This window comes from Mytilus edulis, chromosome 7, assembly GCF_963676685.1.
Source record: "Mytilus edulis chromosome 7, xbMytEdul2.2, whole genome shotgun sequence".
NCBI classification, from domain to species: Eukaryota; Metazoa; Mollusca; class Bivalvia; order Mytilida; family Mytilidae; genus Mytilus; species Mytilus edulis.
The window spans coordinates 77,703,449-77,729,972 of record NC_092350.1 but is presented as its reverse complement, the minus strand read 5'-3'; the positions used below and the strand labels follow the sequence as shown (position 1 = coordinate 77,729,972).

At 34.6% G+C, this 26,524-nt stretch overlaps 1 protein-coding gene across 2 annotated transcripts in view; it reads left to right on the top strand.

Moving 5' to 3' along the window:
* LOC139482275 (uncharacterized) overlaps positions 1-19,826 on the top strand; it is a 70,676-nt gene extending 50,850 nt beyond the window's left edge. For both annotated transcript variants that reach the window (XM_071266073.1, XM_071266072.1), the window contains 4 exons: positions 1,441-1,655; positions 8,941-9,031; positions 9,536-9,653; positions 15,441-19,826. In XM_071266073.1, coding sequence (XP_071122174.1) covers positions 1,441-1,655; positions 8,941-9,031; positions 9,536-9,653; positions 15,441-15,639 — 623 coding nt within the window. In that variant the 3' untranslated portion in view covers positions 15,640-19,826. The remainder of the gene's footprint in view (positions 1-1,440; positions 1,656-8,940; positions 9,032-9,535; positions 9,654-15,440) is intronic.
* The last annotated feature ends 6,698 nt before the right edge of the window (positions 19,827-26,524 follow it).

Genomic DNA, 26,524 nt, shown 5'->3' with positions numbered 1-26,524 from the left:
CAAAAGTTAAGGAATTAGGGGCCAAAAAGGGGCCCAAATAAGCATTTTTCTTGGTTTTCGCACCATAACTTTAGTATAAGTAAATAGAAATCTATGAAATTTAAACACAAGGTTTATGACCATAAAAAGAAGGTTGGGATTGATTTTGGGAGTTTTGGTCTAGGAACAGTTTAGGAATTAGGGGCCCAAAGGGTCCAAATTCAACTTTGTTTGATTTCATCAAAAATTGAATAATTGGGGTTCTTTGATATGCCGAATCTAACTCTGTATTTAGATTCTTAATTTTTGGTCCCGTTTTTAAATTGGTCTACATTAAGGTCCAAAGGGTCCAAAATTAAACTTAGTTTAATTTTAACAAAAATAGAATTCTTGGGGTTCTTTGATATGCTGAATCTAAACATGTACTTAGATTTTTATGCCCCACCTACGATAGTAGAGGGGCATTATGTTTTCTGGTCTGTGCCTTTGTTCGTCCGTTCGTTCGTTCGTTCGTCGGTTCGTTCGTACCACTTCAGGTTAAAGTTTTTGGTCAAGGTAGTTTTTGATGAAGTTGAAGTCCAATCCACTTGAAACTTAGTACACATGTTCCCTATGATATGATCTTTCTAATTTTAATGCCAAATTATAGTTTTGACCCCAATTTCGTGGTCAACTGAACATAGAAAATGAAAGGGCGAAGTTCAGGTTAAAGTTTTTGGTCAAGGTAGTTTTTGATGAAGTTAAAGTCACAACTACTTGAAACTTAGTACACATGTTCCCTATGATATGATCGATCTAATCTTAATTCCAAATTAAAGTTTTGACCCCAATTTCACGGTCCACTGAACATGGAAAATTATAGTGCAAGTGGGGCATCCGTGTACTATGGACACATTCTTGTTTATTATTGGCCCAGTTTACAAGTTGGTCCAAAATCAAACTTTGTTTGATTTCAACAAAAATTGAATCCTTGGGGTTCTTTAATATGCTGAATCTAAACATGTATTAAGATTTTTGCTTATGGGGCCGGTTTTCAAGTTGGTCCACATTGAAGTCTAAAGGGTCCAAAATTGAACTTTATTTGATTTCATCAAAAATTGAATTCTTGGGGTTCTTTGATATGCTGAATCTAACCATGTATTTAGATTTTGGATATTGGACCATAATAGGTAAATGCATGTCCAATTTAAAAATTTTAAATTTAAGTTCTTAGACCACATTCATTCTGTGTCAGAAACCTATGTTGTGTATTTAATCACAATCCAAATTCAGAGCTGTATCAAGCTTAAATGTTGTGTCCATACTTGCCCCAACTGTTCAGGGTTCGAACTCTGAGGTCGTATAAAGCTGTGCCCTGCGGAGCATCTGGTTATAATGTATACTGACCAAATGTGTTTAATACTATTGCTAAAGCTATTTAACATTGTGGGAATCAGTTACATGTTTTTTTTTCATTTACAGTTCCATTAGAGAAAATTGTAATAAACAAAGAGAGGGCAGGAGGTTGGTATAGATTGTCAGCTTACTTCCTTGCCAAGTGTACCAGTGAGCTCCCCTTGATACTATTACAGCCACTGTTCTTTGTCACAGTGGCATATTGGTGTATTGGACTAAGTGGTGTGGCTAAATTCTTTGCAACCATGGGCACTGTGTTCATAACAGCTTTAGCTGGCCAGGTATGGTAATGACATCAGATTTACATATAAACAATTTTGTGCCTGTCCCAAGTCAGGAGTCTCTGGCCTTTGTTAGTCTTGTATGATTTTTAATTTTAGTTTCTTGTGTATAATTTGGAGTTTAGCATGACGTTCATTATAACTGAACTAGTATACTTATTTTTTAAGTGGCCAGCTGAAGGACGCCTCCGGGTGCAGGAGTTTCTCGGTACATTGAAGACCCATTGGTGGCCTTCAGCTGTTGTCTGCTCTATGGTCGGGTTGTTATCGCTTTGACACATTCCCCATTTCCTTTCTCAATTTTAAGTCTAAATTGAAAACAACGTTCAAACCTATGATTGTGAGTTTTGGTGTAAATAGCATTATGTATAAGTTTCATAACATTTGGTTGAGGCTGGCTCAAGGGTATAAAAATTTAAGAAAATAATAAAACAATTTTTTTTCGTACATATTTGTTAGCTCACCTGGCCCGAAGGGCCAAGTGAGCTTTTCTCACCACTTGGCGTCCGTCGTCCGTCGTCGTCGTCCGTCGTCGTCGTCGTTAACAATTTACATTTTGAACTTCTTCTAGAGAACCACTGAATGGAATGGAACCAAACATGGCATGAATGTTCCTTATGAGGTGCTGACCAAGTGTTGTTACTTTGTAGCCGATCCATCATCCAAGATGGCCGCCAGCTGGGGACTTAGTTTAACATAGGACCCTATGGGAAATGCATACAAATGACTTCTTTTAGAGAACCACTGAATGGAATGAAACCAAACATGGCATGAATGTTCCTTATGAGGTACTGACCAAGTGTTGTTACTTTGTTGCCGATCCATCATCCAAGATGGCTGCTAGCCGGGGACCTAGTTTAACATAGGACCCTATGGGAAATGCATACAAATGACTTCTTTTAGAGAACCACTGAATTGAATGAAACCAAACATAGCATGAATGTTCCGTCGTCGTCGTCCGTCGTCGTCCGTCGTCGTCGTCGTTAACAATTTACATTTTGAACTTCTTCTAGAGAACCACTGAATGGAATGGAACCAAACATGGCATGAATGTTCCTTATGAGGTGCTGACCAAGTGTTGTTACTTTGTAGCCGATCCATCATCCAAGATGGCCGCCAGCTGGGGACTTAGTTTAACATAGGACCCTATGGGAAATGCATACAAATGACTTCTTTTAGAGAACCACTGAATGGAATGAAACCAAACATGGCATGAATGTTCCTTATGAGGTACTGACCAAGTGTTGTTACTTTGTTGCCGATCCATCATCCAAGATGGCTGCTAGCCGGGGACTTTGTTTAACATAGGACCCTATGGGAAATGCATACAAATGACTTCTTTTAGAGAACCACTGAATTGAATGAAACCAAACATAGCATGAATGTTCCTTATGAGGTGCTGACCAAGTGTTGTTACTTTGTTGCCGATCCATCATCCAAGATGGCCGCCAGCGGGGGACTTAGTTTAACATAGGACCCTATGGGAAATGCATACAAATGACTTCCTCTAGAGAACCACTGAATGGAATGAAACCAAACATGGCATGAATGTTCCTTATGAGGTGCTGACCAAGTGTTGTTACTTTGTTGCCGATCCATCATCCAAGATGGCCGCCAGCCGGGAACTTAGTTTAACATAGGACCCTATGGGAAATGCATACAAATGACTTCTTTTAGAGAACCACTGAATGGAATAAAACCAAACATAGCATGAATGTTCCTTATGGGGTGCTGACCAAGTGTTGTTACTTTGTAGCCGATCCATCATCCAAGATGGCCGCCAGTGGGGGACTTAGTTTAACATAGGACCTTATGGGAAATGCATACAAATGACTTCTTCTAGAGAACCACTAAATGGAATGAAACCAAACATAGCATGAATGTTCCTTATGGAGTGCTGACCAAGTGTTGTTACTTTGTAGCCGATCCATCATCCAAGATGGCCGCCAGCGGGGGACTTAGTTTAACATAGGACCCTATGGGAAATGCATACAAATGACTTCTTCTAGAGAACCACTAAATGGAATGAAACCAAACATAGCATGAATGTTCCTCATGGAGTGCTGACCAAGTGTTGTTACTTTGTAGCCAATCCATCATCCAAGATGGCCGCCAGCGGGGGACTTAGTTTAACATTAGACCCTATGGGAAATGCATACAAATGACTTCTTTTAGAGAACCACTAAATGGAATGAAATCAAACATGGCATGAATGTTCCTAATGTGGTGCTGACCAAGTGTTGTTACTTTGTAGCCGATCCATTATCCAAGATGGACGCCAGCAGGGGACTTAGTTTAACATAGGACCCTATGGGAAATGCATACAAATGACTTCTTTTAGAGAACAACTGAATGGAATGAAACTAAACATTGCATGAATGTTCCTTATGCCGTGCTGACCATGTGTTGTTACTTTGTAGCCCATCCATCATCCAAGATGGCCGCCAGCATGGGACTTAGTTTAACATAGGACCCTATGGGAAATGCATACAAATGACTTCTTTTAGAGAACCACTGAATGGAATGAAATCAAACATGGCATGAATGTTCCTAATGTTGTGCTGACCAAGTGTTGTTACTTTGTAGCCGATCCATTATCCAAGATGGCCGCCAGCAGGGACTTAGTTTAACATAGGACCCTATTGGAAATGCATACAAATGACTTCTTTTAGAGAACCACTGAATGGAATAAAACTAAACATTGCATGAATGTTCCTTATGAAGTGCTGACCAAGTGTTGTTACTTTGTAGCAGATCCATCATCCAAGATGGCCGCCAGCAGGGGACTTAGTTTAACATAGGACCCTATGGGAAATGCATACAAATGACTTCTTTTAGAGAACCACTGAATTGAATAAAACCAAACATGGCATGAATGTTCCTTATGAGGTGCTGACCAAGTGTTGTTACTTTGTAGCCGATCCGCCATCCAAGATGGCCGCCAGTGGGGGACTTTTGAATGAAATTAAACATGTTCCTTTCCTTATCAATGAGGTTGTGTTGTCACTTTTAGCCAAATTTTATATTTTTTCATATGATTTCAAAAACCCAAGTAGAATCAGGTGAGCGATACAGGCTCTTGAGAGCCTCTAGTTTTATTACTTATTAGTTGTTACTTTATCATATGGTACAAAATCATTAAAAAAGATCAATTTGTTTTAGCCCTTGACTACTTTTAAAGCGTATATATAATTGAAAAGCTCCAAATTATCTTCCTTTGGTGCAAAAATGCCACATTTTGGCATTAGGTGACCTATATTTTAATGCCCCCCCCCCCTACGATAGTAGAGGGGCATTATGTTTTCTGGTCTGTGCGTCCATTCCTTCGTCCGTCCGTCTGTCCTTCCGCCTGTTCGTCCCGCTTCAGGTTAAATTTTTTGGTCAAGGTAGTTTTTGATGAAGTTGAAGTCCAATCAACTTGAAACTCAGAACACATGTGCCCTATGATATGATCTTTCTAATTTTAATTCCAAATTAGTGTTTTGACCCCAATTTCACGGTTCACTGAACATAGAAAATGATAGTGCAAATTTCAGGTTAAAGTTTTTGGTCAAGGTAGTTTTTGATGAAGTTGAAGTCCAATCAACTTGAAACTTAGTATACATGTTCCCTGTGATATGATCTTTCTAATTTAAATGCCAAATTAGAGTTTAATCCCCAATTTCACGGTCCACTAAACACAGAAAATAATAGTGCGAGTGGGTCAGCCGTGTACTATGGAAACATTCTTGTTTATTTTCATTTTCAAATAAGCTGTACTTAAACTAAACTAAACTATAGTAAATTTTTTGCAATTTCTGTAATTTATAAAAAAGAAGATGTGGTATTATTGCCAATGAGACAACTATCCACAAGAGACCAAAATGACACAGACATTAACAACTATAGGTCACCATACGGCCTTCAACAATGAGCAAAGCCCATACCACATAGTCAGCTATAAAAGGCCCCGATATGACAATGTAAAACAATTCAAACGAGAAAACTAATTTAGTTCTTTATTTATTTCAAAATTACCTCTATTACTCATGAGAAAATGTTGATTTTAAAATACTCCTATTAGTTCAACAGAAAAAAAGTACATTTACAGATATCTATGCTTCTTTGGAAGGCAGATTGTGAGTGTAAAGGAACGGTGACTATATTTTTATGCCCCACCTACGATAGTAGAGGGGCATTATGTTTTCTGGTCTGTGCGTCCGTTGGTTCGTCCGTCCGTCCGTCTGTCCCGCTTCAGGTTAAAGTTTTTGGTCAAGGTAGTTTTTGATGAAGTTGAAGTCCAATCGACTTCAAACTTAGTATACATGTTCTCTATGATATGATCTTTTTAATTTTAATGCCAAATTAGAGGGTTTACCCCGATTTCACGGTCCACTGAACATAGAAAGTGATAGTGCGAGTGGGGCATTCGTGTACTGGGGACACATTCTTGTTTTATTTTATTTTTCTATTAAGTATAAGATAAAGTTCATTTATAGTAAAATATAGCGAAATCTTATATTGGGAAAAAAACTGATTTAGACCCGCAAGCCCTCTAAGTAAGAAAACAAAAAAATCAGCAATTTTTCCATTTGTAAAGGTGCATTACTCTACAACAGTCTAATTGAGACAACCAAAATACAAGCTTGATATGTGTTTTGTCATAATAAGCATTTTTTATAAGTTTCATAACATTTGGTTATGGCAAACTAAAGTTAGAGAGTGGAAACCAACTTTTGGACAGAAGGACGTACATACATACATAAGAACCTCCCAAAGTTGGTTTCTGGTCTCTAACTATTGTTTGTCTTATGCAAATGTTATGAAAATTATAACAATGCTTGACCGTTCTAGAGTTATGTCCCTTTACAAATGAGACAAATTCCAGAATTTTTCTTTTCCATTCTTTAACCTTAGTTTGCTTCAACCAAATGTTATGAAACTGATACACAATGCTTATTACCACAAAATACAAATCAAATTTGAATTTCAGGTGTGTTGCTTTATGGTTCTACAGTTATGCCTGATAACAAATAACGTCTGTGCCTCATGAATACATGAGACATATAAATAAATGTGGAGCAATATGAAATCATTAATTTATTGACAATGAATTGAATTTACATCAATATTTAATATAAAATGAAAAATTTGTAAATTGTGTCTTCACTTAGGGCTCAAATAACAATGTTTTATCTCTATGTTTTGTGTGCTCTATCACCTCCTTAGCTATGTGTTATTTATATAACCTGTATAATGATGCCATTATACAAAAGAAATATTTCTGATCATGTCAGTTAAAACTCCTGTAGTATTTTTCTTACACATAATTTGATAATGCAATGTTAACTTTGTAAGAGCTTTGGTAGAAGAGGGTTTTCAATTAAAATAACAGCATTCCAAAAATTTGGTAAAATTTAAAATGAAAAGACCTCATTCAAACTTGTAGTTGACTGGAAAAATGTCGTCAATTTTGCACGCCTTTATAGGGTCCTTTACCAGATAGAAGTGACCACCTGTATTCTTGCACTATTTCCGTTCATCAAGCGGGAGGTTAAGCCTATTTTCACTTTTCCTTTTCAGGAGTTATGGTTCTTGAAAGTTTGAAAAATGGTGTTTCCAGTTATGTCATTGCATTTTCTCATGAATCGTTCAACCAAAGCTTTTCAATCTTTAAAATGTGATTACTGATGACTAAACTAGGATAATGACGATTTATCACTTTTACTGTTCAGGAGTTACGTTTCTTAAAATATTGAAAAATGCTTGAAAGATGTCTTTGCATTTACTCATGAATTATTCAACCAAAGCTTTTCAAATTTTAAAATGGAGGTCAAATAGGATAATGACAATTTTCACTTTTACCGTTCAGGAGTTATGGTTCTTGAAATATTAAAGAAATGTCGTTTACAGTGGTTTCTGTGCAAAATGTAATGTCTGCAGGAAAATCTGATTAGCTGTCTTTCTGACAGCCTCTTGTTATGATCTTTTACCACAACTATTTTATGTCAAAATTCACAGTAGAAACATTCATTTTCTTGGGGTGAAAATTTAGTGGTTTTGTCTCTATATAAGATTTCTAGGGAATTTAATTTCTAGGTCTCCAGTAAATGGAAGTGATATTATATGTAGGTAAATTTTTGTGGAGGTTTAATTTTATGGATGTATTCTTTCCACCAAATAAACGAAATTAAATTTTATCCAAATATTTCTGCTTTTACAGTATAGATATGCAAATTTGCAATACCAAATTAACAGATCTAACATTGTTGGGCTGATGTTTAGAAAAATTATATATATATATTTATTGCTATTTTACGAAATTTTCCCTTAATCTTACTGACTAATGATTTCCTTCCTCAGCACAGTAAAAAGTAAAATCACAAAAATACTGAATAATAATAGTAATAGTGATTACGAAAAATGATTGCCTGAAACTAAGGACGCACATGCAATGTAAATTTCAATGTTGTCATAGGTATAATAGCAATGATTTTCATTTCTCATCACATCTTGATTGTTTTCCTCATTCTATCCCATCAATAGATTTTCATTTGTCATCACATCTTGATTGTTTTCCTCATTGTATCCCATCAATAGATTTTCATTTGTCTTCACATCTTGATTGTTTTCCTCATTGTATCCCATCAATAGATTTTCATTTGTCATCACATCTTGATTGTTTTCCTCATTGTATCCCATCAATAGATTTTCATTTGTCATCACATCTTGATTGTTTTCCTCATTTTATCCCATCAATAAAATTTTTGATGAAGTACAAAAAAGTATAATTTTTTACACTTATACTTAAAGTTATTGTCTGGAAACAAAATGTCTTCAGATTATGACCACATCAAAAATGAGTGATCATACAAATAAAGAAAATAAATATCAATAATGGCTTATATCATGTATATATTGCTTATTTCCTTTGCTGTTTTAAAACCTAATGGAATCAATTATATGTGAATTTATTTATTTGAAATAAAAAAAACAGACAAAATAAAATGAATAGGAATAAGGGGAAAAGGGCGGGGGATTTAAAATCCTATTCAAAGCATTTCTTCCTACTTCTTACAGGAGCTTAAGGTAAAAACATGTCAATACAGTTTTACATTGGACCTTCTCAGAAAATATTCGTATAAAATATTTCAAAATGCGAGTTGAAATTATTGCTTTTACAACTCTGTCGCATTTTCGCAATAATAAAAACCTCGCATTAATTTCTGAATTTACAGTAGTATAGATATTGATAACAGAAACATTATCATTTTATGTTTTGATAATTTGTACTTTATATTTACAGAGTATAGGTTTATTTCTTGGTGTAGTTAACACAGAAATGAGACAAGCCATTACAATAACTATACTTATTCAAATGGCCATTATGTTGCTAGGTAAGTAGTATATCAAGATAAGATACCAATGGCAGCTTTAAAAGGCCTGGAAATGACCAGTAAAACTAATTTCAAACAAGAACTAACAGCCTGATTTTTGTAAAAAAACAATTAATGAAAAACAAATATGATGAACAGCAACACTGAATTACAGGATGACCACTTTTTGGATCTTTCAGATACATAGAAAATGATAGTGTGAGTGGGTCATCCATGTACTATGGACACATTCTTGTTTTTACAATCAAATGAAAACTGACAATCATAAAAACATTAGAGGAAGGATAACACAAGGTTTAGTAAAGTGTTCTTTGTAAAAATCTTTAGGACAGACAAAAGTCAAATTCTGGAAATTAACCATTTGCAGAATGAGTTGTTATTTTATTGAATTGTACAAAGCAATTCTGATTTCTTTCCTCAAAGTCTGTTATGTATTTATGAATATTGTTGGGTTTTTTTCCCCAAAGTTTGTTGTCATTAATACATATTTATTTATTTTTACAGGTGGTTTATTTACTCGAACATTACCATTGTGGTTAGATTGGACAAAATATTTATCCTTTATACATTATACATTCCATTCACTAATGTATTTAGAATTCAAGAATGGTCCAGCAGTCAGGTAAATTTTCTTAACTTTTTAAAATTCAAGATTGAATGATTTTGATTATATTTTAATGGTGCTTTGCTTTTTGACCAATTACCATTTGCACCACAAACCATATTTCATTTGTGCCAATAATACTGGTAAAAAAAGTTTTATGGTTTAAAACAATACATCAACTCTAAAGAGATTTTTAATTATTAATAAGTGCCTTAACTTTAAAAGAGTTATTTGGCTTAGTGAAACATATGCATCCAATATCAATCATCATAACCATGATAAAATAAAGATCTTAAAAAGAGACTTCATAATAATGTCACAGTTCCTTAAAAAATTAAATTCATTAAACCTTAAAGAAAGCACTGTACACTGGAGTAAAACAATGAGTCTGTTCTAAGTACTATTCACTAGAGTAAATGAAAACTTGTAAGCAACAGTCTGGATATACTCATGAACAATGTTCATTAGATTATATTTTGTGGTCATCAACAAGTACAGACTTATTTCCTATATATAAAAATAAGGAGGTATGGTATAATTGCAAATTGCTATTGTAGGCAGCTGTGCACCCTCAACAATTAGACAAACCCATATCATATAGTCAGCTATAATAGGCCCTGACATGAAAATTTGAAACAATTCAAATGAGAAAGCCAAGTTAACAAACTGTTTGTCCCAGAAATGACAATGTCCATCTTGACATTTCCACCATGTGAAAACTATAAATTGTTAAACCTAACTTATCATCAATTTTACATTAAAAAGGAGACACAATGAACTCACATAATTATCAAAGGGGAATATTCCTTAAAAATCTTATTCACCATATAGCAATGAATATTAAACTTTTCTGTTATATATGTAACCTGTAAAATGGTGTAGATGTGTTGTTTTTTTTGCACAAATAAAATATACCCTTGTGATGTAAATGAAAGATTGGATTTAATAAATGCATTGCCTGCTTAAAGCTAACAATTATGAAAGTATTTTTATTTATTTTTGGTGTATTTACCATTCTTTGTCCTTTTGTCTTAAATGGGCAGTTATCATAATGGAATTTATACCATGTCTCCTTACTTATATGCCAAGCCCAGTGTACCAGATATATGACAGTGACGTATGTTTTCCTGTATTTTTCTGTTTCTTACTTTGTCTGTCTATCCTGAGTCATGTTGAATATTGTGTTTGTGATAGTTTACCAAGTGGTCTCATAAACTTGGAATCAGTATAAAAAATAAGTATGACAGGATTTTAGAGTTATATGACATACTATAAAAAAGAAGAAGTGGTATGATTGCCAATGAGACAACCATCCAGAAGAGACCAAAATGACACAGAAATTAACAACTATAGGTCACCGTACGGGCTTCAACAATGAGCAAAGTCCACACCGCATAGTCAGCTATAAAAGGCCCCGAAATGACAATGTAAAACAATTTAAACGAGAAAACTAACGGCCTTGTTTATATAAAAAAAATAGTCGTATATCTTCAGTAAAAACACAATGTGTGTTATTATTTCTGTTTCTGTGTAAACATACTTAAGTAATGTACATGTTTTGAGGTAAATTCTACTACACAGATATTTCCATATATATTTCAGAGTTATGGTGTTGGGAAAAAAAGATTGAAAATTTCAGTTTTATTTTTTTCTAAAAATCAGAAAACTTGGTTTGGGGGTCTGTGAACCAACAAATTCAAAAACTTTTGCCTCAGATATCCTGTTCATTATGATTTGAACTCTTATTTATATAAGATAAATGCCTAATTTGGGGTTTCCACTCAGATTTCCAAATTAATGTACATGGATATGGGATAGATCAAGTGGGGCTTGGTGTCCCATTGTCAAATATTCCTTGAAATTTAGTAAGCTATATCTAAACAACAAAACACCAGTCATCTTTTTTTTTTAAATCAACCAAAAACCTAAAGAGTATAGATATGTTTCTAAGATATGTTTCAATAAAATGCAAAAACTGGGCAAGTAGTTGCAATTTGTGGCCTGATCAGATGTAGATTTTCTTCATTAAAATTACCTAATGAATTTTTATTTTTATTTTATAAAAAGTAAAAATAAAATAAAGTGTTTTGAAACCATTCAAAGCTTCTCTTTTTATTTCATTAAACACAGTGTAAGGTTTTACAAGATTCTTTCCCCATATTTGATCACTATCAATAGTAGCTGCAATAATGCAGCTCTTAATTTCTTATAACATTTTTTACTATTTGCGGTCCGCAAATAATCAAAGAATATCATAAGGACCTAAGAGCTATGGTTCTGCAGCTAAATCAAAAGCAAATGATTGATCGACATTATTGTCAAGAATTTAATACCTAAAGTAATGAACTTTCAACAGTCTTAAAGGGAAATTTCACAAAAAAATCAAAAATTGATATTATGTCCATTCTGTATAGAAATGCTCAAATTTATAGATATTAAAGTTTTATTCCGCTAGATAAGAGATCACCATCGATTTTAAATTTAGAGTATCAATTCTCTGCGTTCTACCATTTTGTCGTCTTCCCCGATTAAAAATCACGATATGTCTATTAACCACAAAGGACCAAAACTACAGTATTAAACCGATGTAGTAGTAATTGCGTGTCGATATCTTGTCAATCGTACGGTTGTTTTTATCTGACAAACTAACTTGATACGGAAAATGTTCTTAATTTTTTTAAATAACCATAGTCTGATATTTTTGAACTGTTAATATTGAAATTAGTTAAAAAGTCAAAGTTTAAATCATAAATAAGTGTTCCGTGAAAACTGTTTTCGTAAATCTAATTCGTTTATAATTTTTTAAAGTAATAAATTTTATTCAAATAAATTCGGATCTTCCCTCATTTGATCACCAGCATGACTAAAGGTATTACTCCCAAAGGTATTGTGAGGGGTGTGAGGTGACACGTCCAGGTATTCAAGTGATTTCCTGTCGGGCTTGCAAGTTCATGCATTGTTTCACTTCTGTAGGTATTGATCAGTGTACACAGCCGATAACTTATAACTCTACATTTTGAACTATCAGGTGTATAATAGACATCTCTGTCTTGCGTGTCCGAAAGTGATATAATATACTAGTCATTACTAAACTCATTCGCTTGTTTATAAATAACATTACTGGTGTAAAGAATATTATTTATAAAAATATAAATAAAAAAAAAAAAAAAAGATTTGATGAAATAAAAATCTATTTACATTTTTTTTCCAAGGTTTAATTTGGGAAAATGTAATATATACTCGTTGTCAATAGTAAAGAACAGATTGGAACATACCAGAAATATTGATTTAAAAAAATGTACGCACTTGTCGACGATTCGTTTCTACGCCTGGATAGAAAGTTACGGAGCTATATCACAATTTAAAATCTATACATGTATACATTGAACATAAGAAAGAAACAAACATTTTGTGTAAATTGGGGTAACAGTTTTGTAAATAGACTAGTCCACGTATGCCAACAGTATGTAATCATCGAATTCGATAGACTATTGTATACCAAAAGAAGAAGAAGAAGAAGAAGAAGAGGACCAATTTGATTTAAATACAGGTCGATATAATAACTTGCTTCGGTTCATCGAAGTTATGAACATAGTAAAATCACAAATATATATATATCAATTAGATCGTTCTCCAATGAAGGAAAAATTCAACATCATCACAATTGTTCCGACATTCATGTAAAACATATGCAACTGGACGTACACTAATAAACCCCAAGGGATGTGAATATTTTCTAGGAAAACTATTGAGTATAAAAGTTTCAAATTGATTTCGGGATTTATTTTCATTCTTGATATTCAATGACAGCAATTTAAAGAATAAACTGCTTGTCCGCTTTAGGGGTATTCTTGCCAGTTGAACAGACTTATAATTACATTCAAAAATAGGGAAATTAAGATGGCATTAAATTTGTTGTCTTTTTTTTTTTAAACATCGTTGGTCAAATAGCTAAAGTATTATTCGTTGTTAGAAGAAGACTATTTTAATAAGGACGCTCCCGATTATGAATAAATTTGGTTGACGTTTTTCACACTTGAAAAGAATATCTATTCCTAATTTTTCGATTCCATTCCAAGAGGATCCTTAAATTTCCTGTCAATTTTTTAAAACATCTTTTTTTTCAAATAGCTGAAGTATTCATGCGTTTTGAGATTTAAAATATTTGATGAGAACATTACTTCCTAAATAGGTAAATAAAGATTGCTTTGGATGGACTAAAATATATAATTGCAATCTGTTTGAAATATTAAAGGTTGCCGATTCTTATTTTAAAAAGTACATTTTTTAGTTCATACACTCGTGTTTAGAAAGCTATTTTTATTTATAAATTTATTCAATTAAAATAGTTCAGTATTTTATCGTTACAAAAGTAATCAGAAGTCATAATTCATTTAAAAGTGAGCTTATGCAAAATATATAAAAATATACAACAGCTATCCAGTTATTGTGCGACCTTATTTCTCCCGTAAATTCATTTTTATTCTTTTTCTTACATTTCTGTGTCTAAAAGTATAACTGACTCCCGTATATCGTTCATACGAAATGTTGTTCACACCTGAAATGGTGAACTGTGACGCCTAGGTGTCACTGAATGAAGATCAAAAGATTAGAATTACATAATGCTAATCTTTTAATTACCTTGAGTTAAACTACGCATTCAACATTCACTAAGTGTCACAAATTAATACACATTTAATTTCCACAGTACAAGCAAGTGAAAATGTTTTCTGGAATGAAGCAAAAAGTTCAGAATACAAACATGTATTTTTTAATACACTATCGATCGTGTCAGTTTCATATGTTTGTTTAAAGTATTTAAAGAAAAAAAAATCATAAAAATGTTCTATTGTATTATTTACTTTAATTACTAGAATTCTTATAAAAAATCCACACATGAATCCTACAATCTTATTTTAAAAGTTGCATGGCTATCACTTACTTTTCGTTGGTTAATAGCTACACCAAAAGTCGTCGATGCGCTTTAAATAGCGTTATTATATGGTTAACGAACAAGACTTAAATGAGATTAATTTCACTCCCGGCATGCTCAAAGACTTAAACTACGTCACATAAGTCAGGAAGTTTGATAAAATAAAATTAATAATTCCCAATTTTCTTCTTTATTACTTTTCATATCGAAATAAAACTTGGTGAATATGTTTTTTATGGTATTATGAACATAATTAGATGAAAAGTGAAAAATCGCGAATTATCCCTTTAAATAAGTAAGAGGATATAAAGGTCTCCCTACTTGTTATTGTACTTAAAAAATGATAGGGTTGAGAACTAACAGAACTTGGTCAAACTGATTACATTTTAATATGCATATCTTGAGTCAGAAATCAAATGCACACGTACTCTATTTAAAACTGAGTAATTGTTATCTATGTCAGTGATTGGTTAAAGGTTATTGCTAGTCTCCAAAACTTATTCACAACTTTTAGAGCTTAACCTTTATGAGGGGGGTTAGGAGGGGCCCTGATCCTGAAATCCCGTGCTTAAAATCCCGAATTCCCGAAATCCCGGGCTTAAAAATACGAAATCCCGAGGTCCCGAAATTCGAAAAAATAGAATTCCCGGATCCCGAAAGGGTCAATCCCGAAATCCCAAGCTTAAAAACACCTGATCCCGGAGTCCCGATAAAGGTCCTATCCCCCCTCCTTTATATTGGTGACATTTCTTTGCTCATTGTTAACCTTTAGATTACCCTTTTAGTGTTATTTTTTTGGTCCAACATACATACAAATGTGCTGGACTGGAATTGCAAAAGACAAGCATAAAATAATCAACTTTTCTTTTCAGATGTTCGTCACAGCTTAATTCCACCGTATTTCCGGTATGCAGAGAAGCAAATGATACAATGATCCCATCTGAAATCCTCCTTGAATATTATGGTATTAGGTGGAATTACTGGCAGTATCTCCTTCCATTGTTAGCTATTATAGTAGTTTTCAGGTCTTTGTGTTATATAATATTAAGATATGTCCACAGACCGGTGTGATACAATTTAAGTATTTTCTGTATGTATACGAATTATCTTTGAGATATATATATCAGGGTTTTTTTTATCATTCTTAGAATTATGATACTGTAAATGATTAGGGGTGCCAGTTTTATAGGATTCAATTAATCCAAAATACACACAAAGAGCTACAAACCTTTCAATGAACTGTTTTGTTGAAAACCATGAATTAATAAATGCACAAGAAAAGGATTTAGTTTTAGTATAAGATATTTTCATAAGATCTAAAACTATGTACAAAATTTGATATTAAGGGCTTGCACCAGGATAGTAGAACCCTATATTTTTCACTTGGTCTGTTTGTCAACAATTTTTGTGTAAGCAAAAACGCCAAAAGTGTTGATAGGACTCAAATGAAAACATGTACAGTTTTTGTTCATAATATTTTAATGTGCATATCTTTTTATTGTAAAACTGTTTTTGTTAATGCTACAAAGTTGACAATCAAAATTTTTTTTAAAAGTCTCATTCTGAAATAATATTTGGCTATAGGTAGTCAGACTTCTTTCAGTCGGGTGATAATAAGCTTAAAAGATCAATGACGTATTATTGGCTTGCAAGACAATATTTCAACTCATTTGAATCTTTATTCATGTTATACATTTATTCATTTTATACTTGCCAACTTCAATTTGACCCTTCATTTGGATGTACTAATCATGTTTAGTTATTAAAAAGACAATAAAAAAGTCAAAATTGAAAAGTGAAATACTCAGAATATCCCTTCTTTCATAGAGTTGTATTTGCCAATAAAAAATCTTTCAAATACTGTTAAAACAATGATTTACATTATACAGCTTAGGGGGCATTAAGATTGACCCTTGTCCGTCTGTAGGTACGTCCATACATCCCAAAAATTGGTTTCTGTCCTCTAACTTTAGTTTGCCTGAACCAAATGTTATCAAACTTGATATACACAATGTTTATTTCTACAAAACACAGATCAAGTTTGAATTTAGATGGCGTCACTTTAACTGTTCTAAAGTCATGCCCTTTATAAATCTAAAATTTTGCAATTTTTAGTTTCCATTCTGTGGCTTAAGTTTGCCCCCAACCAAACATGAAATCTATACAGTACTTATTACCTCAAAACTAAGATAAAGTTCAAATTTGGGAAGTGTCACTTTTATTGTTCGAGTTATCTTCCTTTATAATGTTGTATGCAAGCGGGGGTATCATCTGTGTCAATGGGGACACATTCTCCATTATTTTTTCAAAAATCTATAACATTTGATCAAGTAGACTTAGAAAGTTCATCATTATTCAATTGCATGTGCTTGCCAGTGTATTTATATTTATATATATGTATTATATGTTAACATCAGGTATATGACCTACAGAATTCTTTGGAGATCATAAAAGGGTATTATACTGTCATGTTCCTGTTCATTGATTTGACTCAAAATCTCATATTTATTTACACCTTGCTAAAACTTATATATCAAAGAAAACAATTCATTGATGGTGTTGTTATGTAGCTATTTTTTGTCGAGCCTTTGACTATTGTCTCAGAAAGCTGGACATAGGGATAGTGATCTGGCAGTTATGGCCGCAGCGGAGGGTCGGCGTGAACTTTACTTCTTAAAAGCTTTATATTTTAAAAGATGGAAACCTGGATGCTTCATACTTAGAAATAGACGCCTTATGTTACATAGTTTCTGTCAGTCACATGTCCAATGTCCTTGACCTCATTTTCATGGTTCAGTGACTAGTTGAAAAAAAAGTTATAAAGTTTTGTAATGTTAAACTGCCTCTTATTATAAGTAATAGGATAACTATATTTAATATGGGCATACCTTACAAGGTCCTCATGCCCATCAGACAGTTTTCACTTATTTCATAGATCATCGAACAAGGTTAAGTTTTGGTAGTCAAGTCCATATCTCAGATACTATAAGCAATATGTCTAGTATTTTTGGTGTATGGAATGATTGTAAGGTGAACATGTCTAGCTGGCAGGCGTCATCTGACCTTGACCTCATTTTTATGGTTCAGTGGTCAATAAGTTACATTTTTGAGTGTTGGTCTTTTATTCAGTCGCACAGGTTTTATTTGACCTTGACCTTATTTTCAGGGTTCATTGCTCAGTGTTCAGTTTTTGTGTTTTGTCTGTTTTTCTTAAACTATAAGCACTAGGTCAACTATATTTGTTGTATTGAAGAACTGTTAGCTGTACATGTCTGCCTGGTATGGTTCATCTGACCTTGACCTCATTTTCTTGGTTCATTGTCAATGTTTAGTTTTCTTGGTTATTGTAACTTTATGCGACAGTTGTAATAAAGCTTTATATTTAGGACTATCAACATAATATCAATGATTAGTAAAGAAGACAAGACATTTTAGCGTGTGTACTCTTATTTCCTATCTGCCTGAATTTTTGTTAAGGTTTAGCTGATTCTTAGGTCTCATGTCTACTATACTCCTCATATATTGTCTGTTGTCTTGCCATACTCTGTTGTCTGTTTTCTTTGTGGCTCATTTGAAACCTAACTTTTAAAACTATAAAAACCATTTGAATTATTTTTAAGTTCAATCACAATTTATGTAAAAAGAATCTCAATTTATTTTTATACTGTAGCTTTTGTTTGCCCATACATATGAATATTTACAGTACTAGTTCTATGATAATATGTTTACTGTCCAAAGAAATAAATCACAATACCCTCAATCTTAAACTATCAAACCCTATAAATATTAGTGTTTTTGTCGTCTGATAGATGAAAGATAATTAATTGTGCAAGAATCCACATCACAAGCAATGACCAAGACCTTGAAAAAATTTTGTTGTTAGGTACACTTAATTTGTGTCAGCACATATAAACTTGACCACGAAATAGTGATCATGTAAAAGCAGGATATTTTAAGGTTTAAGTTTTAGGTAGTTCCCCATGAGGTAATTTCCCCATGAGGTAATGGTCACATCCACTGGAAACTTAGTTCACATGTTCATTATGATGTTAGCTGTTTAAATTACAAATGTATATGTCATATTTATTATATCATAGTTCACTGAACATGGAAATGTGGTACTGTTACACATATTATTGTTTTATAAGGGTTGATATCATATCATTAGATTTAGAGTTTAAAAAAACATCAGAGTTGTAAATTTGATATTCTAATGCAATTCGCTTGTAACAATAATTTTCATTGGACAAATATTTTGGAGGGTTAGATTCAACGTTCTACCAGTCCATAACTTAGAAAGCAATCATTTTGAATTTTGATTTTTTATATTTGTTTCTAAAAAAATAAACTAGAGGTCACATTTTGTGCCTCAAAATCTTCATTTTGACAATATTAAAACCATTGAGAAGTATACAAAAAATATAGATATGTCTGACTAGTGTTTGTTTGACATAAGGAGTAAACATATGATTATTTATTATGTAGCATTAGAATGGACTTGTATTTTAAGCTTGGCCTTCGCAAAACTTGATTTTACTGTAACAAATATCTGTTTACATAGCTCTGCTATGTGTTTCTAGGTACACTTAATTTACATTTTATGATGGCCAACCTTTAAATACATTACTGTTACCTCCTAAATATTTACTAAAGTAATTTTTTCCTACATAATTTTATGGGCTTTTTTTTCTTATTCTTCCTTGTGGTTTGTAGTAAATCAAACTTACTTATATTTTTTTTAATTGTGTTTCCATATACAACCATTGCTTGCTTTGTTTGCACCCAAAGATATATTTAAGACTTTTAAAGCTGTGACTAATCAGTCAGAATTGATTGGGGGATATGTCAACCATGTTATGTACACACTCATGTTATATTTTGATATTTTCTTTTAGCCAATGATGTCTTACTCCTTGTTTTAGCATAATATGTTTTTAATTATTTACTTTATAAAAAGAATTTATATGTTGTTATTGAGATTACAATAAATTTATTACTACATATATATATATATATAATGATACTCAAAATGGACAACAACACTTCAAGTGGTCTGCAATTTTATTTACTATGGCCTACATGTTTCGCATGCAATCAGGCTTCATCTGATCAGGACAATTTTCATACAGAAATTAATTACTGAATTACTCAAAGTGGAACATTGAATTTGACATTGTCATGGTGAGAGAATCAATGAAAAGTGAAAGTAGCAATACAGAGTTATAAATATCGAAAAATATAGTTTGTTTACAATGTAATTTGAGTTTGTTATTCTTTTTTATGATTTATAACATTGTTCTAAAGGCTTGGTATCTAATTGGACGAATTTCCCATGGTCACTACCACTTCGCAAAGCTTCTCTTCCAAGTTGGCCATTTTTGGAGGTTACTACTTCCTGGTGCGTAGGCAACAATGGGAAGATTTTGGTCACTGCCATTGGAGAATAAAATTGTCAAAAAATGTTCCCTTGTTAATTATTTGGGGACTCTTATATAATTTTTTGATTGTTTCTTTGCTACACGTGCAGATCTACAGGCCACCTTCATATACATGGACCAAGGAATATTCCATACATTGGACAAAATAACAACTGACCCAAGATGCCCAAGTCCGATATCAACTTACATACATGCCACAAAATAACTACTAAACCCAGATGTCAAAGTCCGATACCACCTTACATACATGAGACAAAATAACAACTGAACCCAGATGCCCAAGTCCAATACCACCTTACATACATGCGACAAAATAGCAACTGAACCAAGATGCCAAAGTCCGATACCACCTTACATACATGTGACAAAATAACAACTGAACCAAGATGCTAAAGTCCTATACCACCTTACATACATACGACAAAATAACAACTGAACCCAGATGTCCAAGTCCGATACCACCTTACATACATGCGACAAAATAACAACTGAACCCAGATGTCCAAGTCCGATACCACCTTACATACATGCGACAAAATAACAACTGAACCCAGATGTCCAAGTCCTATACCACCTTGCATACATGCAACAAAATAACAACTGAACCAAGATGCCAAAGTCCAATACCACCTTACATACATGAAACAAAGTAACAAATGAACCCAGATGCCCAAGTCCCATACCACCATACATACATACGACAAAATAACAACTGAACCAAGATGCCCAAGTCAGATACCACCTTTCATACATACAATAAAATAACAACTGAACCAAGATGCTAAAGTCCTATACCACCTTGCATACATGCAACAAAATAACAACTGAACCCAGATGTCCAAGTCCTATACCACCTTGCATACATGCAACAAAATAACAACTGAACCAAGATGCCCAAGTCCCATACCACCATACATACATACGACAAAATAACAACTGAACCCAGATGTCCAAGTCCCATACCACCTTACATACATACGACAAAATAACAACTGAACCCAGATGCCCAAGTCCCATACCACCTTACATACATACAACAAAATAACAACTGAACCAAGATGCCAAAGTCCCATACTACCTTACATACGTGCAACAAAATAACAACTGAACCCAGATGTCCAAGTCCCATACCACCTTACATACATACAACAAAATAACAACTGAACCAAGATGCCAAAGTCCCATACTACCTTACATACGTGCAACAAAATAACAACTGAACCAAGATGCCCAAGTCCCATACTACCTTACATACATGCAACAAAATAACAACTGAACCAAGATGCTAAAGTCCTATACCACCTTGCATACATGCAACAAAATAATAACTGAACCCAGATGTCCAAGTCCTATACCACCTTGCATACATGTGACAAAATAACAACTGAACCCAGATGTCCAAGTCCTATACCACCTTACATACATGTGACAAAATAACAACTGAACCCAGATGTCCAAGTCCCATACCACCTTACATACATACGACAAAATAACAACTGAACCCAGATGTCCAAGTCCCATACCACCTTACATACATACGACAAAATAACAACTGAACCCAGATGTCCAAGTCCTATACCACCTTACATACATGTGACAAAATAACAACTGAACCAAGATGCCAAAGTCCGATACCACCTTACATACATGTGACAAAATAACAACTGAACCCAGATGCCCAAGTCCAATACCACCTTACATACATGCGACAAAATAGCAACTGAACCAAGATGCCAAAGTCCGATACCACCTTACATACATGTGACAAAATAACAACTGAACCAAGATGCTAAAGTCCTATACCACCTTACATACATACGACAAAATAACAACTGAACCCAGATGTCCAAGTCCGATACCACCTTACATACATGCGACAAAATAACAACTGAACCCAGATGTCCAAGTCCGATACCACCTTACATACATGCGACAAAATAACAACTGAACCCAGATGTCCAAGTCCTATACCACCTTACATACATGCAACAAAATAACAACTGAACCAAGATGCCAAAGTCCAATACCACCTTACATACATGAAACAAAGTAACAAATGAACCCAGATGCCCAAGTCCCATACTACCTTACATACATACAATAAAATAACAACTGAACCAAGATGCTAAAGTCCTATACCACCTTGCATACATGCAACAAAATTATAACTGAACCCAGATGCCAAAGTCCTATACCACCTTACATACATGCGACAAAATAACAACTGAACCAAGATGCCCAAGTCCCATACTACCTTACATACATGTGACAAAATAACAACTGAACCCAGATGTCCAAGTCCTATACCACCTTGCATACATGTGACAAAATAACAACTGAACCCAGATGCCCAAGTCCTATACCACCTTGCATACATGTGACAAAATAACAACTGAACCCAGATGCCCAAGTCCTATACCACCTTGCATACATGCAACAAAATAACAACTGAACCCAGATGCCCAAGTCCTATACCACCTTGCATACATGCAACAAAATAACAACTGAACCCAGATGTCCAAGTCCTATACCACCTTGCATACATGTGACAAAATAACAACTGAACCCAGATGCCCAAGTCCTATACCACCTTGCATACATGCAACAAAATAACAACTGAACCCAGATGCCCAAGTCCTATACCACCTTGCATACATGCAACAAAATAACAACTGAACCCAGATGCCCAAGTCCTATACCACCTTGCATACATGCAACAAAATAACAACTGAACCCAGATGTCCAAGTCCTATACCACCTTGCATACATGTGACAAAATAACAACTGAACCCAGATGCCCAAGTCCCATACTACCTTACATACATATGACAAAATAACAACTGAACCCAGATGCCAAAGTCCTATACCACCTTACATACATACGACAAAATAACAACTGAACTCAGATGTCCAAGTCCGATACCACCTTACATACATGTGACAAAATAACAACTGAACGCAGATGTCTAAGTCAGGATACCACCTTACATTCATGCTACAAAATAACAACGAACACCAGATGCCAAAGTCCGATACCACCTTTCATACATACGACAAAATAACAACTGAACCCAGATGTCCAAGTCCGATACCACCTGACATACATGCGACAAAATAACAACTGAACCAAGATGTCCAAGTCCAATACCACCTTTCATACATGTGACAAAATAACAACTGAACCCAGTTGCCCAAGTCCCATACCACCTTACATACATGTGACAAAATAACAACTAACCCAGATGCCCAAGTCAGATACCACCTTACATACATACGACAAAATAACAACTGAACCCAGATGTCCAAGTCCCATACCACCTTACATACATACAACAAAATAACAACTGAACCAAGATGCCAAAGTCCCATACTACCTTACATACATGTAACAAAATAACAACTGAACCCAGATGCCAAAGTCCCATACCACCTTACATACATACGACAAAATAACAACTGAACTCAGATGTCCAAGTCCGATACCACCTTACATACATGTGACAAAATAACAACTGAACCCAGATGTCCAAGTCCGATACCACCTTACATACATGCGACAAAATAACAACTGAACCCAGATGTCCAAGTCCTATACCACCTTACATACATGCAACAAAATAACAACTGAACCAAGATGCCAAAGTCCAATACCACCTTACATACATGAAACAAAGTAACAAATGAACCCAGATGCCCAAGTCCCATACTACCTTACATACATACAATAAAATAACAACTGAACCAAGATGCTAAAGTCCTATACCACCTTGCATACATGCAACAAAATAACAACTGAACCCAGATGCCAAAGTCCTATACCACCTTACATACATGCGACAAAATAACAACTGAACCAAGATGCCCAAGTCCCATACTACCTTACATACATGCTACAAAATAACAACTGAACCCAGATGTCCAAGTCCTATACCACCTTGCATACATGTGACAAAATAACAACTGAACCCAGATGTCCAAGTCCCATACCACCTTACATACATACGACAAAATAACAACTGAACCCAGATGCCCAAGTCCCATACCACCTTACATACATACAACAAAATAACAACTGAACCAAGATGCCAAAGTCCCATACTACCTTACATACGTGTGACAAAATAACAACTGAACCCAGATGTCCAAGTCCTATACCACCTTACATACATGTGACAAAATAACAACTGAACCAAGATGTCCAAGTCCTATACCACCTTACATACATGTGACAAAATAACAACTGAACCCAGATGTCCAAGTCCCATACCACCATACATACATACGACAAAATAACAACTGAACCCAGATGTCCAAGTCCCATACCACCTTACATACATACGACAAAATAACAACTGAACCCAGATGCCAAAGTCCCATACTACCTTACATACGTGCAACAAAATAACAACTGAACCCAGATGCCCAAGTCCCATACTACCTTACATACATGCAACAAAATAACAACTGAACCCAGATGTCCAAGTCCTATACCACCTTGCATACATGTGACAAAATAACAACTGAACCCAGATGTCCAAGTCCTATACCACCTTACATACATGTGACAAAATAACAACTGAACCCAGATGTCCAAGTCCCATACCACCTTACATACATACGACAAAATAACAACTGAACCCAGATGTCCAAGTCCCATACAACCTTACATACATACGACAAAATAACAACTGAACCCAGATGTCCAAGTCCTATACCACCTTACATACATGTGACAAAATAACAACTGAACCAAGATGCCAAAGTCCGATACCACCTTACATACATGTGACAAAATAACAACTGAACCCAGATGCCCAAGTCCAATACCACCTTACATACATGCGACAAAATAGCAACTGAACCAAGATGCCAAAGTCCGATACCACCTTACATACATGTGACAAAATAACAACTGAACCAAGATGCTAAAGTCCTATACCACCTTACATACATACGACAAAATAACAACTGAACCCAGATGTCCAAGTCCGATACCACCTTACATACATGCGACAAAATAACAACTGAACCCAGATGTCCAAGTCCGATACCACCTTACATACATGCGACAAAATAACAACTGAACCAAGATGCCAAAGTCCAATACCACCTTACATACATGAAACAAAGTAACAAATGAACCCAGATGCCCAAGTCCCATACTACCTTACATACATACAATAAAATAACAACTGAACCAAGATGCTAAAGTCCTATACCACCTTGCATACATGCAACAAAATAATAACTGAACCCAGATGCCAAAGTCCTATACCACCTTACATACATGCGACAAAATAACAACTGAACCAAGATGCCCAAGTCCCATACTACCTTACATACATGTGACAAAATAACAACTGAACCCAGATGTCCAAGTCCTATACCACCTTGCATACATGTGACAAAATAACAACTGAACCCAGATGCCCAAGTCCTATACCACCTTGCATACATGTGACAAAATAACAACTGAACCCAGATGTCCAAGTCCTATACCACCTTGCATACATGTGACAAAATAACAACTGAACCCAGATGCCCAAGTCCTATACCACCTTGCATACATGCAACAAAATAACAACTGAACCCAGATGCCCAAGTCCTATACCACCTTGCATACATGCAACAAAATAACAACTGAACCCAGATGTCCAAGTCCTATACCACCTTGCATACATGTGACAAAATAACAACTGAACCCAGATGCCCAAGTCCTATACCACCTTGCATACATGCAACAAAATAACAACTGAACCCAGATGCCCAAGTCCTATACCACCTTGCATACATGCAACAAAATAACAACTGAACCCAGATGCCCAAGTCCTATACCACCTTGCATACATGCAACAAAATAACAACTGAACCCAGATGTCCAAGTCCTATACCACCTTGCATACATCTGACAAAATAACAACTGAACCCAGATGCCCAAGTCCCATACTACCTTACATACATATGACAAAATAACAACTGAACCCAGATGCCAAAGTCCTATACCACCTTACATACATACGACAAAATAACAACTGAACTCAGATGTCCAAGTCCGATAGCACCTTACATACATGTGACAAAATAACAACTGAACGCAGATGTCTAAGTCAGGATACCACCTTACATTCATGCTACAAAATAACAACGAACACCAGATGCCAAAGTCCGATACCACCTTTCATACATACGACAAAATAACAACTGAACCCAGATGTCCAAGTCCGATACCACCTGACATACATGCGACAAAATAACAACTGAACCAAGATGTCCAAGTCCAATACCACCTTTCATACATGTGACAAAATAACAACTGAACCCAGTTGCCCAAGTCCCATACCACCTTACATACATGTGACAAAATAACAACTAACCCAGATGCCCAATTCAGATACCACCTTACATACATACAACAAAATAACAACTGAACCAAGATGCCCAAGTCCCATACTACCTTACATACATGTAACAAAATAACAACTGAACCCAGATGCCAAAGTCCCATACCACCTTACATA